The following is a 12,477-nucleotide window of genomic DNA, read 5'->3' on the forward strand; positions in this document are numbered from 1 at the left end:
GAGGTTAACAGGATCCTTGCCAAGCATCTTCCCATATCGTCCAGGTAATTGGTAATACCGGTCTTCGAGTCACTTGATTTCGGCGTAGGTTTGTCACTGTCAACCAGCCCGGCGATTTCTTTGAGTTTGGTGGTGATTGATTCGAAGGGGGATTTGAAAGTTTCGTCGCTATCAATTTCTGTTCCGAGGGTCCCATTGTTAAGCTTGGTCGTCACATTTGTCTTAATCTCACCGATCGCCGCGGGGAGGGAGCCTTCCTCGGTGGTGCCGGTTAGTTGTTCAGATTTCATCGGTTGAGAGACGTGACGTTTGTAACCTTCGAACTTTTTTGACTCCTCCGTGAGTGTGACAGTACTTTTACTTCTGTCACTACTCCCGATCTCCGTGTCGAGCGTCTCCGTAACCTTGTTGATCGCAGCGTCTACGGCGGCGGCGTAGTTGGTGCCGGCGGCATGGGTACCTAGTTTAAGCACTTTTTCGAGTTTTTCGTAAAAGTCATTGGCCGTATTCAATGACCCCTGCACCATTGAGGCAATGTTAGGACTGGGATTGCTAAGCAGCAATGTTTTAAGTTCGTTCGCAACTTGCTTGGCCATGCCGACAAGCTGATGAAGGATGCCGTCAACAGCATTGTAGAGGTCGGTTTTGTAATGATACGTTTGTTTGTCCTCATATACCAACTCCGTATCGTGTTCAATCTTCCGAATTATTTCATCTCCCTTGATATCGCCGATTTTTATTTTGTTCTCAAGTTTCTTAGCCAACTCATCAAGACAAGAGGCCACATTTGTGAGATTTTCTTTTAAATCGGTAACATTTTTCTTCACATGTGAGGCGCATTGCTTAATATCCTGCGTAAGCTTCGGCTTGATGTGATCGAAAATTATTTTCTTGACTTTATCCTGCGCCTCCTTTTGCTGTTTAATTTTATAGTAACCGTACGTTTGGTTATATGTAACGTATTTTGTGAGAGACCCATCGACAGCTCCTAATACATTCAACACACTGCTCTCCATCCACCCATGTACTGTATTTTCAATATTGGAATCGGTAAATTTATTAACATAGTCGCTTACTTTTTTTGTAACTCCTTGGAGTCCGGATAATCTTCCTGTTTCTCCAGTATTTCCCCTGATGCTGCCAACTTGACCTTTTACATGCTTTAATACATTCTCGATGCCTTGATTATTTTTTCCTGCGCCTGTTCTCCCGAAGACAGTCTCGTACAGCTCCCCTATCTTATTTTTAATCCCCGTCACCTGCCTACTAACAGCATCCTTCACCTTGTACAAATCCCCTTTAAGCGCAGCGTCCATAGATTTCACCTGCGCAAGCGCTCTTTGCACCCATGTACCTATCTGATTTTTAAGTTGTTTCGCCGCCTCACGAAGTTTATCAGCCTTATCTTTCATATCGCTTGCTAACCCATAAATTTTAGTTTTATCGACATTATTTGTAGTCTCAACCATCCCACCAATCTGCGTACACTTCTCCTTCGCCAGTTTCACAGCCTCCGTGCCCGCAGCATTCCACTTAGTCAACTCTACAATTCTAGTATCAAGACCGTCGCTAATTGTTTGCACTTTTTCCTCAATTTTTTTCTTATCATTAGTCTCCCCCACTGCTGGTTCATTAACCTGTTTCAAAATTATGTCAACCTCTTTATCTGCCTCGTTAATTAACTTTCTAGCATCTTCGAGCCACGTATACAACTCTTTAACATAACCCAGCAGTTTTTTCTCGATACCCTTTAACTTATCCAAAATCTTCTGCACCCTCTCACTCAACTTTTTAATCAACTCCTTCATTTGCGCATCAATTCTACAGTCCACGTTCACTTTCAAACTGCTCAACGTCTTCTTAATTTTATCTTCCGTTGCCTCTAAATCCTTACTCTCTTTACTAGACAACTCTTTAAGACGCTTACTCTCATGCTGCATATTCTTACGCACGTTCTCAATTGTATCACGCAATTTGGGATTTAAGTCTTTTATTGCATTTTTTGTTGCATCTGTTTTTGTTTTAATGTCAACAGCTCTAATAAATTCTTTTGCAAATTTTTGACACTGCTCCACCAAGGACATTGCCTTCTCGACACTCTCTTGGGTGGATGCCGTAGGCCTTTTTGGATCTATGTTATTTGGCAAGTTAGTTTGTAACTCTTCTTTTTTATAGTTTTTCATGTCCCTCTGAAGTTTTTTAATTGCCGTTTTAACAAGGTCATTGGATGTTTTTACATTACCATTATACCTCCCCACCCCTGCGACCACACTTCCAATCGCTTCATTAAAACCTTTTTTACCGGCGTGTTTATTTTTGTTAAGAGTGTCAATTGCAACATCTAAAGTATCTTTATGTTGCCCTAAATGGTCTTTGATGTTGCTGAGAACACCACTCAAAAATCCCATCACCGCATCACACAGCCTGTCAAGGTCAGAGTACACAATCCCCTGGCCATCGTAGCCTTTGGAAGTAGAGTTGAAGCCGAGGAAAGTTTCGAGGCCGTCACACAGATTATTAAGCAATTCATTTGGATTATTTTTGTTGCTTTCACTTGCATTTTTAAGGCTCTCAAGTTTCTCTATCTGCTGAGTGATGTCATGACAATTCGAAGGATCTTGACAATCAAGATTATGCGAAACATTTTTTGAGTTTTTACACTTATTTTGCCGTTCAGTAAGGATGTCTATAGCCTTCACAACGGCTTGCTTAACACTCTCACTTTGACCAACAAATCCGCCAAGTTGACCAGCAAGGTGGCCAAGGCTAACAAGCTTGGACTCAATGTCCTGCAAAGCTTTTTTAGTAGCATCGCCAGTAGGAGAATGGTCGGCATCAGCAAATTCTTATAGTGGTTTACAGAGGTCATAGCGGTATTATGGCGAGGTAATTCGAGGGATTTGGAGTTTAGGTGAACATGATGGGACATGGCAGTGGCAAGAGGTGGAAGAGGGGAAGTGAAGGGTGACAAGGCACAAGTTATTATTGTGGTTTAAAGAGGTCATAGCGGTATTATGGCGAGGTAATTCAAAAGATGTGGAGTGGATAAAGGGACGATGTAGAGTGGGTAGAGGAGCGATGTAGAGTGGGTAAAGGGGCGATGTAGAGTGGGTAAAGGGGCGATGTAGAGTGGGTAAGGGGCGATGTAGAGTGGATAAAGGGGCGATGTAGAGTGGGATAGGGAGCGATGTAGAGTGGATAAAGGGGCGATGTAGAGTGGATTATAATCACTACTCTGGTAACCATGTCATCGCTGCCGAGACCATGTCATCGCTGCCGTAACCATGTCATCGCTGCCGTGACCTTGTCATCGCTGCCGTGACCATGTCATCGCTGCCGTGACCATCAACTTGGTCAGGTGCTTGGTCATGGCATTGGTTAGCACTTTGGTCAGCACATTGGTCACCACATTGGTCAGCACATTGGTCAACACTTTGGTCAACACGTTGGTCAACACTTTGGGCAGCACTTTGGTCGACAATTTGGGCAGCACATTGGTCACCACGTTGGTCACCACGTTAGTCGTGGCATTGGTCAGGTGCTTGGTCACCACTCTGGTCATGGCATTGGTCAGCACATTGGTCACCACGTTGGTCACCACGTTAGTCGTGGCATTGGTCAGCAGCTTGGTCACCACTTTGGTCATGGCATTGGTCACCACCTTGGTCACCACGTTGGTCAGCACCTTGGTCACCACGTTGGTCGTGGCATTGGTCAGCACGTTGGTCAGCACGTTGGTCATGGCATTGGTTAGGTGCTAGGTCACCACTTTGGTCATGGCATTGGGCAGCATCTTGGTCATGGCCTTGGTCAGCACGTTGGTCGTGCCATTGGTCAACACTTTGGTCATGGCATTGGTCAGCACTTTGGTCAGCACATTGGTCAAAACGTTGGTCACCACGTTGGTTATGGCATTGGTCAGTTGCTAGGTCACCACTGTTATCGCTGCTGTGTCACTGTCATCTCTGCTGTAACCATTAACTTGGTCAGGTGCTTGGTCATCAACGCGGTCATTACGTTGTCTAGACATTAGATGTCAGTTGGCAGTTAGGTGATCAGTGGGATTTGGATTACGATGTTTGCGCTTACAAATTGCTGAGATCAGCTGTAGAACGCGATGCAGAGGGGTATCTTGCGTACGAGGAACTCGCGGATGTTGCGGCCTACCGGGAAGCGGAAGATGCACAGGTCGAGCAGGATGATGGCGACGATGATGGCAACGATGACGGCGGCGATGGCTTGGGGGTCAGGGGGGGAAGTAGCCATCTCACTGCTCATGTCATTGATCATCAACGCAATCATTACTCTGTCTATAACATTAGATGTCAGTTGGCAGTCAGGTGATCAGTGGGATTTGGATTACGATGTTAGCGCCAACAAATTGCTGATCTCAGCTGTAAAACGCGATGCAGAAGGGTATCTTGCGGACGAGGAAATCGCGGATGTTGCGGCCCACCGGGAAGCGGAAGATGCACAGGTCGAGCAGGATGATGGCGACGATGATGGCAACGATGACGGCGGCGATGGCGGAGTAGGGAGAAAGTGGTCACCTCACTGCTCATCTGATTTGTCATCAACGCAATCATTACTGTCTACAACATTAGATGTCAGTTGGCATTTAGGTTATTGTGATCAGCTGCGCAGCAGATACCGCATCCTGTGGAAGGGCCGGATGCGGAAGTATATCATGACGCTGATGACGACGATGATGAGGGCGACGGCGGCGATGATGATGGGAAGGACGGGGGAGGAGGAAGTGGAGGAATCGGCAAGCTGTGCACTGTACTGCGTGGCGGCAGGGCGTGAACGTTTCCTGTCACAACATGTACATTGACATCTATCGGTGTTACACGTGGTATCTCGAGTGCCGCAGTCCGAAGGATGGCATTTCTTCTGCTGTCTGAGTTGCCTGTTAGACTGCATACATGATATGCACTTTCTAGAACTACCACATCTTGTACAACACCATGGACAGCAATAACACACGTCGAACTGTTTACATCTCCTACCTGGACAATCACAGTCCCATTCTCCAGACATCTTCCCCTCCCGCTCCCAGTCCCCTCAACCTGCAGACATGTCAATCACCTGAGCAACGCACTCACCAACTGCAACACTACCACTGCCGCTCCCACTCCCCTCAACCTGCTGACATATCAATCACCCAGCAACGCACTCACCAACTGCAACACGTACCACTGCCGCTCCCAGTCCCCTCACCCTGCGAACATGTCAATCACCTAGCAACGCACTCACCAACTGCAACACGTGCCACTGCCGCTCCCAGTACCCTCAACCTGCGAACATATCAATCACCTATGCAAGCACTCACCAACTGCAACACGTACCACTGCCGCTCCCAGTCCCCTCACCCTGCGAACATGTCAATCACCTAGCAACGCACTCACCAACTGCAACACGTGCCACTGCCGCTCCCAGTACCCTCAACCTGCAAACTTATCAATCACTCGAGCAGCACTCACCAACTGCAACACGTACCACTGCCGCTCACCAACTACAACATGACTTACTTAACCCTCACCCCTGTATCCCCCAGCCCGGGCCACCGACACCCACGCTGCCCGGGATACCACAGATGCCCTGACGCGACGCATGTGATCGGCAACAACTGTCACTTCAAATTATTCACTATTCGCAACGCCATGAAAATTGCAGCGAACCCCGTGCGCTCAACTCCCACAGTGCAGCAGCACCGTGCTACGAGCCGCGGTATCGGCGCCATGCTGGCGGAGCGTGTCGGCTACGTGCCTAAATGTGATATTAACAATCGCTACATCGCCGCCAATATATGCTACCTAACCAGGCCAACGCCGATTACGCCACCCCGCCAGTGACTCGCAACACACGACTTAGTTCACCCGCCGCGGCCCTCACGGCCGCCTACGTTAGCGACCAATCACCCAGCCTCACGTGACACCGACTCAATAGGCAACGCGGACGCCTCTCACAGTCATCGCACAACTCAACGCAACAACACACCGACGTGCTACAACACCCACCAAATTACGGTTCATCCGCCAGCTTAGCACTTTGCCTGGTTGCTAGCTCAGCACTTTGCCTGTGTGTTTGCTGAGCACTTTGCCTAGTTGCTATCTTAGCACTTTGCCTGGGTGCTAGGTCAACACTTTGCATGGGTGCTTGCTTAGCACTTAGCCTGGGTGCTAGCTTACCACATTGCCTGGGTGTTTGCTGAGCACATTGCCTGGGTGCTAGGTCAACACGTTGCATTGTCGTTCACTCATCACATAATCTAAACGCTATCCAGTTCACAAGTTACCCCTTTAGTAATTCGAGACATTAGACTACGTTTGTCGGTTAGGTGAGTAGGTGATGCTAGGTGAGTGTAGATAGTAAACACGTGAGTACGATTACGGTTGCAGGTAAAACACCCTGTTAAGCTTGTTAACACGTCCAGCAGCAAGGAGTGATTGAGCAGCGATGCGATGTGATGAGGGAGAGTGCAAATGCGATTTGATGTGGAGGAGGTCTAGGCGGATGACCATGATGTGGAGCAGGTACAGGACAGAGAGGAGCCAGAGGGCTAGGACAAGGTAGGAGAATGGTTCACGGATTCTCCACAAGAACATGTCGCACTCTCGGAACAACGTTTTGAAATACGTTGACCGCAGTACGTTGTACAACTGCTCCATGAAATTGGTACACGTCTTCTTGCCATCCTTCGCGTTCAAAGCTGCTGGAGCACCAAACGTAAAACCGTACTTATACAACGTAGGCATAGCACCCTTGCACTCTACGATACTGTAGCAGTGGCAATTCGGCGCTTTTGTTTTGTCGTTAACGAGACCATGTTGACCACGCCTACAAGTGTCCGCACGCAGACAGGTACGACATCCCCAATCTTGGCAGTAGATGTCCCTGAACGAGTTGTACAGGGAATTGAGATAATTCCAGAACGTCCATGGCAAATACACTGCCCATGACAAGTACGTCTTACATTGCGTCTTGGCAAGGTAAGTGTATTGATCGGCGCATAAGGCATACAGGTACGGGGCGCAGTAGACATTTTGGCCAGAACATGCGGTGGACATTGCGAGACTACAGAGGTCACCTTTTTTGACTTCATTTTCACTGCCGTCAGCAAGTTTAGTAGTATGTTTTGTTGCGTGGTTACCACTCTGGCTGCTACCATAAGCATCACTCAGCGCGTTGGTCAGCTGGCTGGCATCATCGTAGAGGGCAATAGAACGGTCGGTGATAGCGTTATCAATACCTGTTCTTATTAGATGTTTGCCATGGTCATCCCACTTCTTAACAAGCGATAAAGCGAAGCCGAAGTGCTCTGGCAGCGTTGATGGAGGCTTTGAAACGAGGCTGAAGAGGCATGATGCGACATGTCTGCCGAAGAATTTACTTACAACTTCACACAGATCGCTGCCTGTCTTTGTAGAACCAGAGAAACTACGGAAGCCTAGAGGTGTCAAACAGGGCATTCCTGGTTTACCACTAGGACACGTAGCACATTTATAGCCACAACCAATGGAACCAACTTGGTGTGGCAGGCAACCAAGCAAGCTGTCACCAAGGTAGCACATTAATGGCGACGTAGGTTGGCAATTTGGTTGGTAGTTTGGTTGGCACTCTGCCTGGCACTTTGCTTTGTTCTTTGATTCTTTGCTACAATGCGATTTGGTCGTGGGTATATCTTTGCCGTAGCGACAGTCTGCCCAGCCCATGTCAGATGCGCCGAAGCTACACTGGCTGTGCAGGAATGACAAAACAGGGAACAAACGGCGAAGGATGTCTAGGATGGTATGCAAGCAGTCATCGCCTTTCTGAGGGTAGTAGAGGCCAAGTGAATTGTTGGAGTAGTCACAGGTATACGTCGTCTGTTCGTCACCTGTGCCGAGGATGGTGGTCAGCAGCTCATGGGAGTTGGTGCACAGGTCATTCATCGACTTCATCATTTCTCCGTACGTGATTTTCTGTGGGTACGCTTCTATGTAGTAGGATGACTTGTCGACGTATTCGACTTCAAAGTCGTCCTGCCCGTCTAGCACCTGTTTTTTGGGCTTAACAAGTAGGTCTGTGAAACCGTCATCTTTCAACGCTTGATAGGCTCTGTTGTACGAAAGACCTGTAAACCATACCAACATTTCGTATATACTGCAAGGCGTTTTAGGTTTAGCGTGAATTACGAAGTGACCGACCTCATTATATTGTTGGATGTGTTTGAAGAAGCACGCGAGTACTGCGATGACATTAACGTCTTTCTTTACTGCAATTGCTTTTTCTTCTTCTGATTTCTTTTTATCATCGTCCTTACACTTTTGAAGATGCTCGTTATCTTGGCTGCCTGTGATTGCGCCAATGAGATTTTTGATAATATGCTGACCCATCATCTCACCCGTATTACGCAACTCCCCGTCCTGCTTGGAGTGATCAGTGGCAACAATATAGCCGTTCCGCTTAAGATAACCGCCTAAACTACTAATGGCATTAATTTGTTTGCCGTACCAGGCGTTACTGCATTTGTCTTTCAATTCGTCGAAAGCATCATGGACCATCTCCAGTACGGTTATACCTACTTTCGCGCAATTTCTGCCATCTACTGTTAATTTCGCTCCAACGCCTGGGCCGCGACTTACCTCCCAAGTAATGTCGTCAGCTCCCGAGTATTTATTAAAATAGGTTTTGTCTAACTCATTTGCCAGCTCTGTCAAACCGCTTTTAAGAGCGTCTAGGATGGGACAGGAAGTAGTGCCAAAGTATCGAGGATTGACTTCTGCAAGCGATGTTCTGCATTTATGGAGAAGATTGACAAAATTGTGATCGAAGGTGTAACCTCCGTTGATGTTATCTTTGATGTGGGTAAATAGCTTGTAGAGCGCATTTCTAATTTCATCAATACCATTTTGATGCGCGATTTTGGCTCCACTCTGTGATTGTAATGTACGTCCAATATCGGTCCACACGTATGTGACAATTGAATCGAAGTATGTTCTTGCGACGGGTGCTAGAACTATAATCCCATTCTTATCTTTCAATGCATTGAGGGTATTAGTATTCGAATTTTTTGAAGTGGCCCGAACACCGCTAAACGTCTTTAGGAAGCCTTTGATTCCTGTCGTCGAATCCGTGTCAATGATTTTTGACACTCTTTCAATTTTTTTAGACACTTTAGTTTTCATTTCGTTATACATTCCATAGATTTTGTTGTAATATTGAGCTTTAGCTTCTCTTTGAATTGCTTCTGTTTTCACTTTGACCTGATCCCCAACGTATTTATGTATGTCGGAAATGCATTCCATAGCCTCCTTTTTGATAATGGTATCATTAAAGTTTCTGGCCGCAACAAGAATGCTTTTGAAGTCGCCCTGTCGATTGTTTTCTAGTATATTTACAATGTCGTTTCTAATCTTCGTTAGACCATGGATCTTAACGTCTTTGGTCCTAATGGAGAGGGTAATGATATCGCTTTTTTCGATCATATTGCTGAGCGCATTCAAAATCTGCTTCATGCCATCCTTTCCGTGAACTGGCGTAACTGACGTTTTGTCTGTTAACTTCTTAACTTCATTGATGAATACAGTGAAACTGCTATTGATTTTGGAAAACGCGTCGTCCAGCCTTTCGACGCTACTATATTTAAGACTGACATCCACAGCATCCATTACCTCCCTTTCGATTTCCCCAATCGCATTTGGCAAAATTCCCTCGTCAGTAACGCCTTTGAACTTGCCGGCTGTAGCGGCAGTCATATTTACGCAGCCAAGGTAACGGTTGAATTTATCCTTGTCAAGCTGGACTTTGGCTTCTACGCCCACACCAAGGTGAAGATTTTGCGGATCATTTATGCCAATCTCTGCGTCAAGTATTCTATCCACGACGTTTTCGAATGTACTTTTTTCTAAGACAGAGTCTAGCGTTGTGATTTGTCTATTAACAGCCTGCAATGCTGTATGGATTTTCTGGCCGTATTTATTTCCGGCGATATCGATGTCATTCCTGAGGTTTTCCACTTGTCTAATAGCGCCGTCCACATTGGCTTCTATCTGAGAATCACGGATGAGTGACTGGACTTCGTCAGCCGTTTGCTTCAGTACAAGGGAAAGTTGCAGGAGGAGCAGTTTTATAGATTCGGTGAGATGCGTTTTATACCGCTCGTAGGTCGCATTCTTCGTTACAATTTTTTCAACATTCAATGCAGTCTCCGCCTTGTTAAGTATCTCATCAGCTCGCTGCTCTAACTCGTCAAACGCCGTCGCAATGCTTGAGAAAGCACTATTAATTTCGCTCAATACTTGTTGTACTGTTGTTCCCTTGCCACTCGGTATTTTCAGCGCCCGAAGTTTAATCTCTTTCATAATCTCATCTTTGATGGCTTCTTGCACAGCCTCATCGCCCTGCTTTCCATTATGATTCAGGTTACCAGTGAGCTTGTTATCCCTAACATACCCACCTATATACATATTTAGCCTAGTGTCATGTTTCAGGATTTTATTAATCCACTCATGAATGGCTCCGTCTTTCTGCGTCAACTTCTTCCCGACATCTTCAGCATATTTAGCTACGTCTTCAAGCAGCTTGGCAAGATGACCTTCGATTTTTCCACTCCCACTTTTTTTATAAATCCGGCCTACATGGAAGTCAACGCAGCTTTTTACCCAATCCCAATTATACTCAATACTTTCATCTGGCAAGCCGGTTTTTCGCTGCTTTATATTGCCTCTCAAATTTTCATACGGCCTTTGAACCTCAGTCTCTACATGACGCCAAATCTTAGATTTGATTTCATCCTTGACCTTCTTCAAATCCTCCTTAAGTGCCGTGTCCATTTGCATCACAGCCGAAAGTGCTCGAGAAACAAACGTCTGAACTTGTTCCTTAGCATCCGTTGCAGCGTATAAAAGTGACTCGGCATGCTGTTTCAAGGCATTTGCTGCCGAGTCCACGGCAGATTTCTCCGTGTTTCCCGGAACCTTTCCGTTTAACTTGTTCAGAATCTTGTCAACCATATTGACGGCATCACTTACTTGCTTTTCCGACTCATGTATCCATATATCCAGCGCCATCTTCACATTCTCTAAATCCTGTTGAACGATAGCAATGGGCTTGTTTATTTCACTCTCAAATGCTCTATTAATCTTATGTCCCATCTGATCAAGACGCTCTTTAACACGCCGATCCACATTGGTTTTTAACTCCTTTAACCGCTCTTGCCCCTTATCTAGCAAAGCCTTTAATTCGTTGTTCGTCGCCGCACCAACGAACCTTTCTATTTCAATTTCCACGATGCTGACGGGCGTTTTCAACTTATTTTCAAGTCCATGGTCGAGGTAAGCAAGCTGAGTACAACAATAAGTTAGTGACTTTTGAAGACTTTCGGCTGACGCAATGCATTCACGTAGTTTATCGCTAACTTCACCGAGCTGACCAGGTTCACTAAGTGCTTTAAGTGCAGCAAGTGATGTATCCATGCTTGTAATATTACTATTTTGTAGTGTATTAAACGCCCTTTTAACTGTCTCAGTTCTAAATTCCACCTCCCTATCCCACTCCCCCAGCGCCGTGCTCACAGCCTCAACGGCCGCAGACAATCCACCAGGTTTGTACATATTGTCTTTAATTTTTTTGAGTGTTTCAGTCATTTTATCTACAGGATAATACGTTTTAACCGCTTCATCATCTTTCACCGCACCAAGCACACCACTCAAAAATCCCATCACCCCGTCACACAGCCTATCCAAGTCGGAGTACACAATTCCCTGGCCGTCGTAGCCTTTGGAGTCAGAGTTGAAGCCGAGGAAAGTTTCGAGGCCAGTACAGAGGTTAGTAAGGATGTTAGTAGGGTTGTTATTTAAGGTATTTTTAAGGTTTTAAATTTCATCAAATTTCTTGTCAAGCTCCCTAAGCGGCACATGGTCAGGGCAGTGGCAAGGGGTGGAAGAGGGAAGTGAAGGGTGACAAGGCACAAGTTATTGTAATGGTTTAGAAAGGTCATAGCGGTATTATGGCGGGGTAATTCAAGCGATGTAGAGTGGATAAAGGGGCGATGTAGAGTGGATAAAGGGGCGATGTAGAGTGGGTTAAGGGGCGATGTAGAGTGGGTAAAGGGGCGATGTAGAGTGGGTTAGGGAGCGATGTGGAGTGGATTAAGGGGCGATGTAGAGTGGATAAAGGAGCGATGTAGAGTGGGTAAAGGGGCGATGTAGAGTGGTTAAAGGGGCGATGTGGAGTGGATAAAGGGGCGATGTAGAGTGGGTTAGGGAGCGATGTAGAGTGGGTTAGGGAGCGATGTAGAGTGGTTAAGGGGCGATGAAGAGTGGGTTAAGGGGCGATGTGGAGTGGATAAAGCGGGCGATGTGGAGTGGATAAGGGGCGATGTAGAGTGGATAAGGGGCGATGTAGAGTGGGTTAAGGGGCGATGTAGAGTGGGTTAGGGAGCGATGTAGAGTGGGTTAAGGGGCGATGAAGAGTGGGTTAAGGGGCGATGTA

General features: G+C 46.4%; 3 protein-coding genes across 3 annotated transcripts; 1 reads left to right on the forward strand and 2 right to left on the reverse strand.

Moving 5' to 3' along the window:
- Nucleotides 1-2: 2 nt before the first annotated feature.
- BBBOND_0004000 (hypothetical protein, conserved) lies at nt 3-2,869 on the reverse strand (the record flags this gene model as incomplete). Its single annotated transcript, XM_012915233.1, has 2 exons — nt 3-2,789; nt 2,861-2,869. Coding segments are annotated over 2 exons (2,796 nt in total), but the record flags the coding sequence as incomplete, so codon positions are not given.
- Nucleotides 2,870-3,368: 499 nt separating this feature from the next.
- Nucleotides 3,369-3,761, forward strand: BBBOND_0004010 (hypothetical protein, conserved; the record flags this gene model as incomplete). Its single annotated transcript, XM_012915234.1, has 1 exon — nt 3,369-3,761. The coding sequence occupies one exon, from the start codon at nt 3,369-3,371 to the stop codon at nt 3,759-3,761; it is 393 nt and encodes a 130-aa protein (XP_012770688.1).
- Nucleotides 3,762-6,389: 2,628 nt separating this feature from the next.
- On the reverse strand, nt 6,390-11,705 carry BBBOND_0004020 (hypothetical protein, conserved; the record flags this gene model as incomplete). Its single annotated transcript, XM_012915235.1, has 1 exon — nt 6,390-11,705. The coding sequence occupies one exon, from the start codon at nt 11,703-11,705 to the stop codon at nt 6,390-6,392; it is 5,316 nt and encodes a 1,771-aa protein (XP_012770689.1).
- Between the last annotated feature and the right edge of the window lie 772 nt (nt 11,706-12,477).

Source organism: Babesia bigemina, scaffold Bbigscaff_72694 (genome assembly GCF_000981445.1).
Source record: "Babesia bigemina genome assembly Bbig001, scaffold Bbigscaff_72694".
In the NCBI taxonomy this organism is placed as follows: Eukaryota; Apicomplexa; class Aconoidasida; order Piroplasmida; family Babesiidae; genus Babesia; species Babesia bigemina.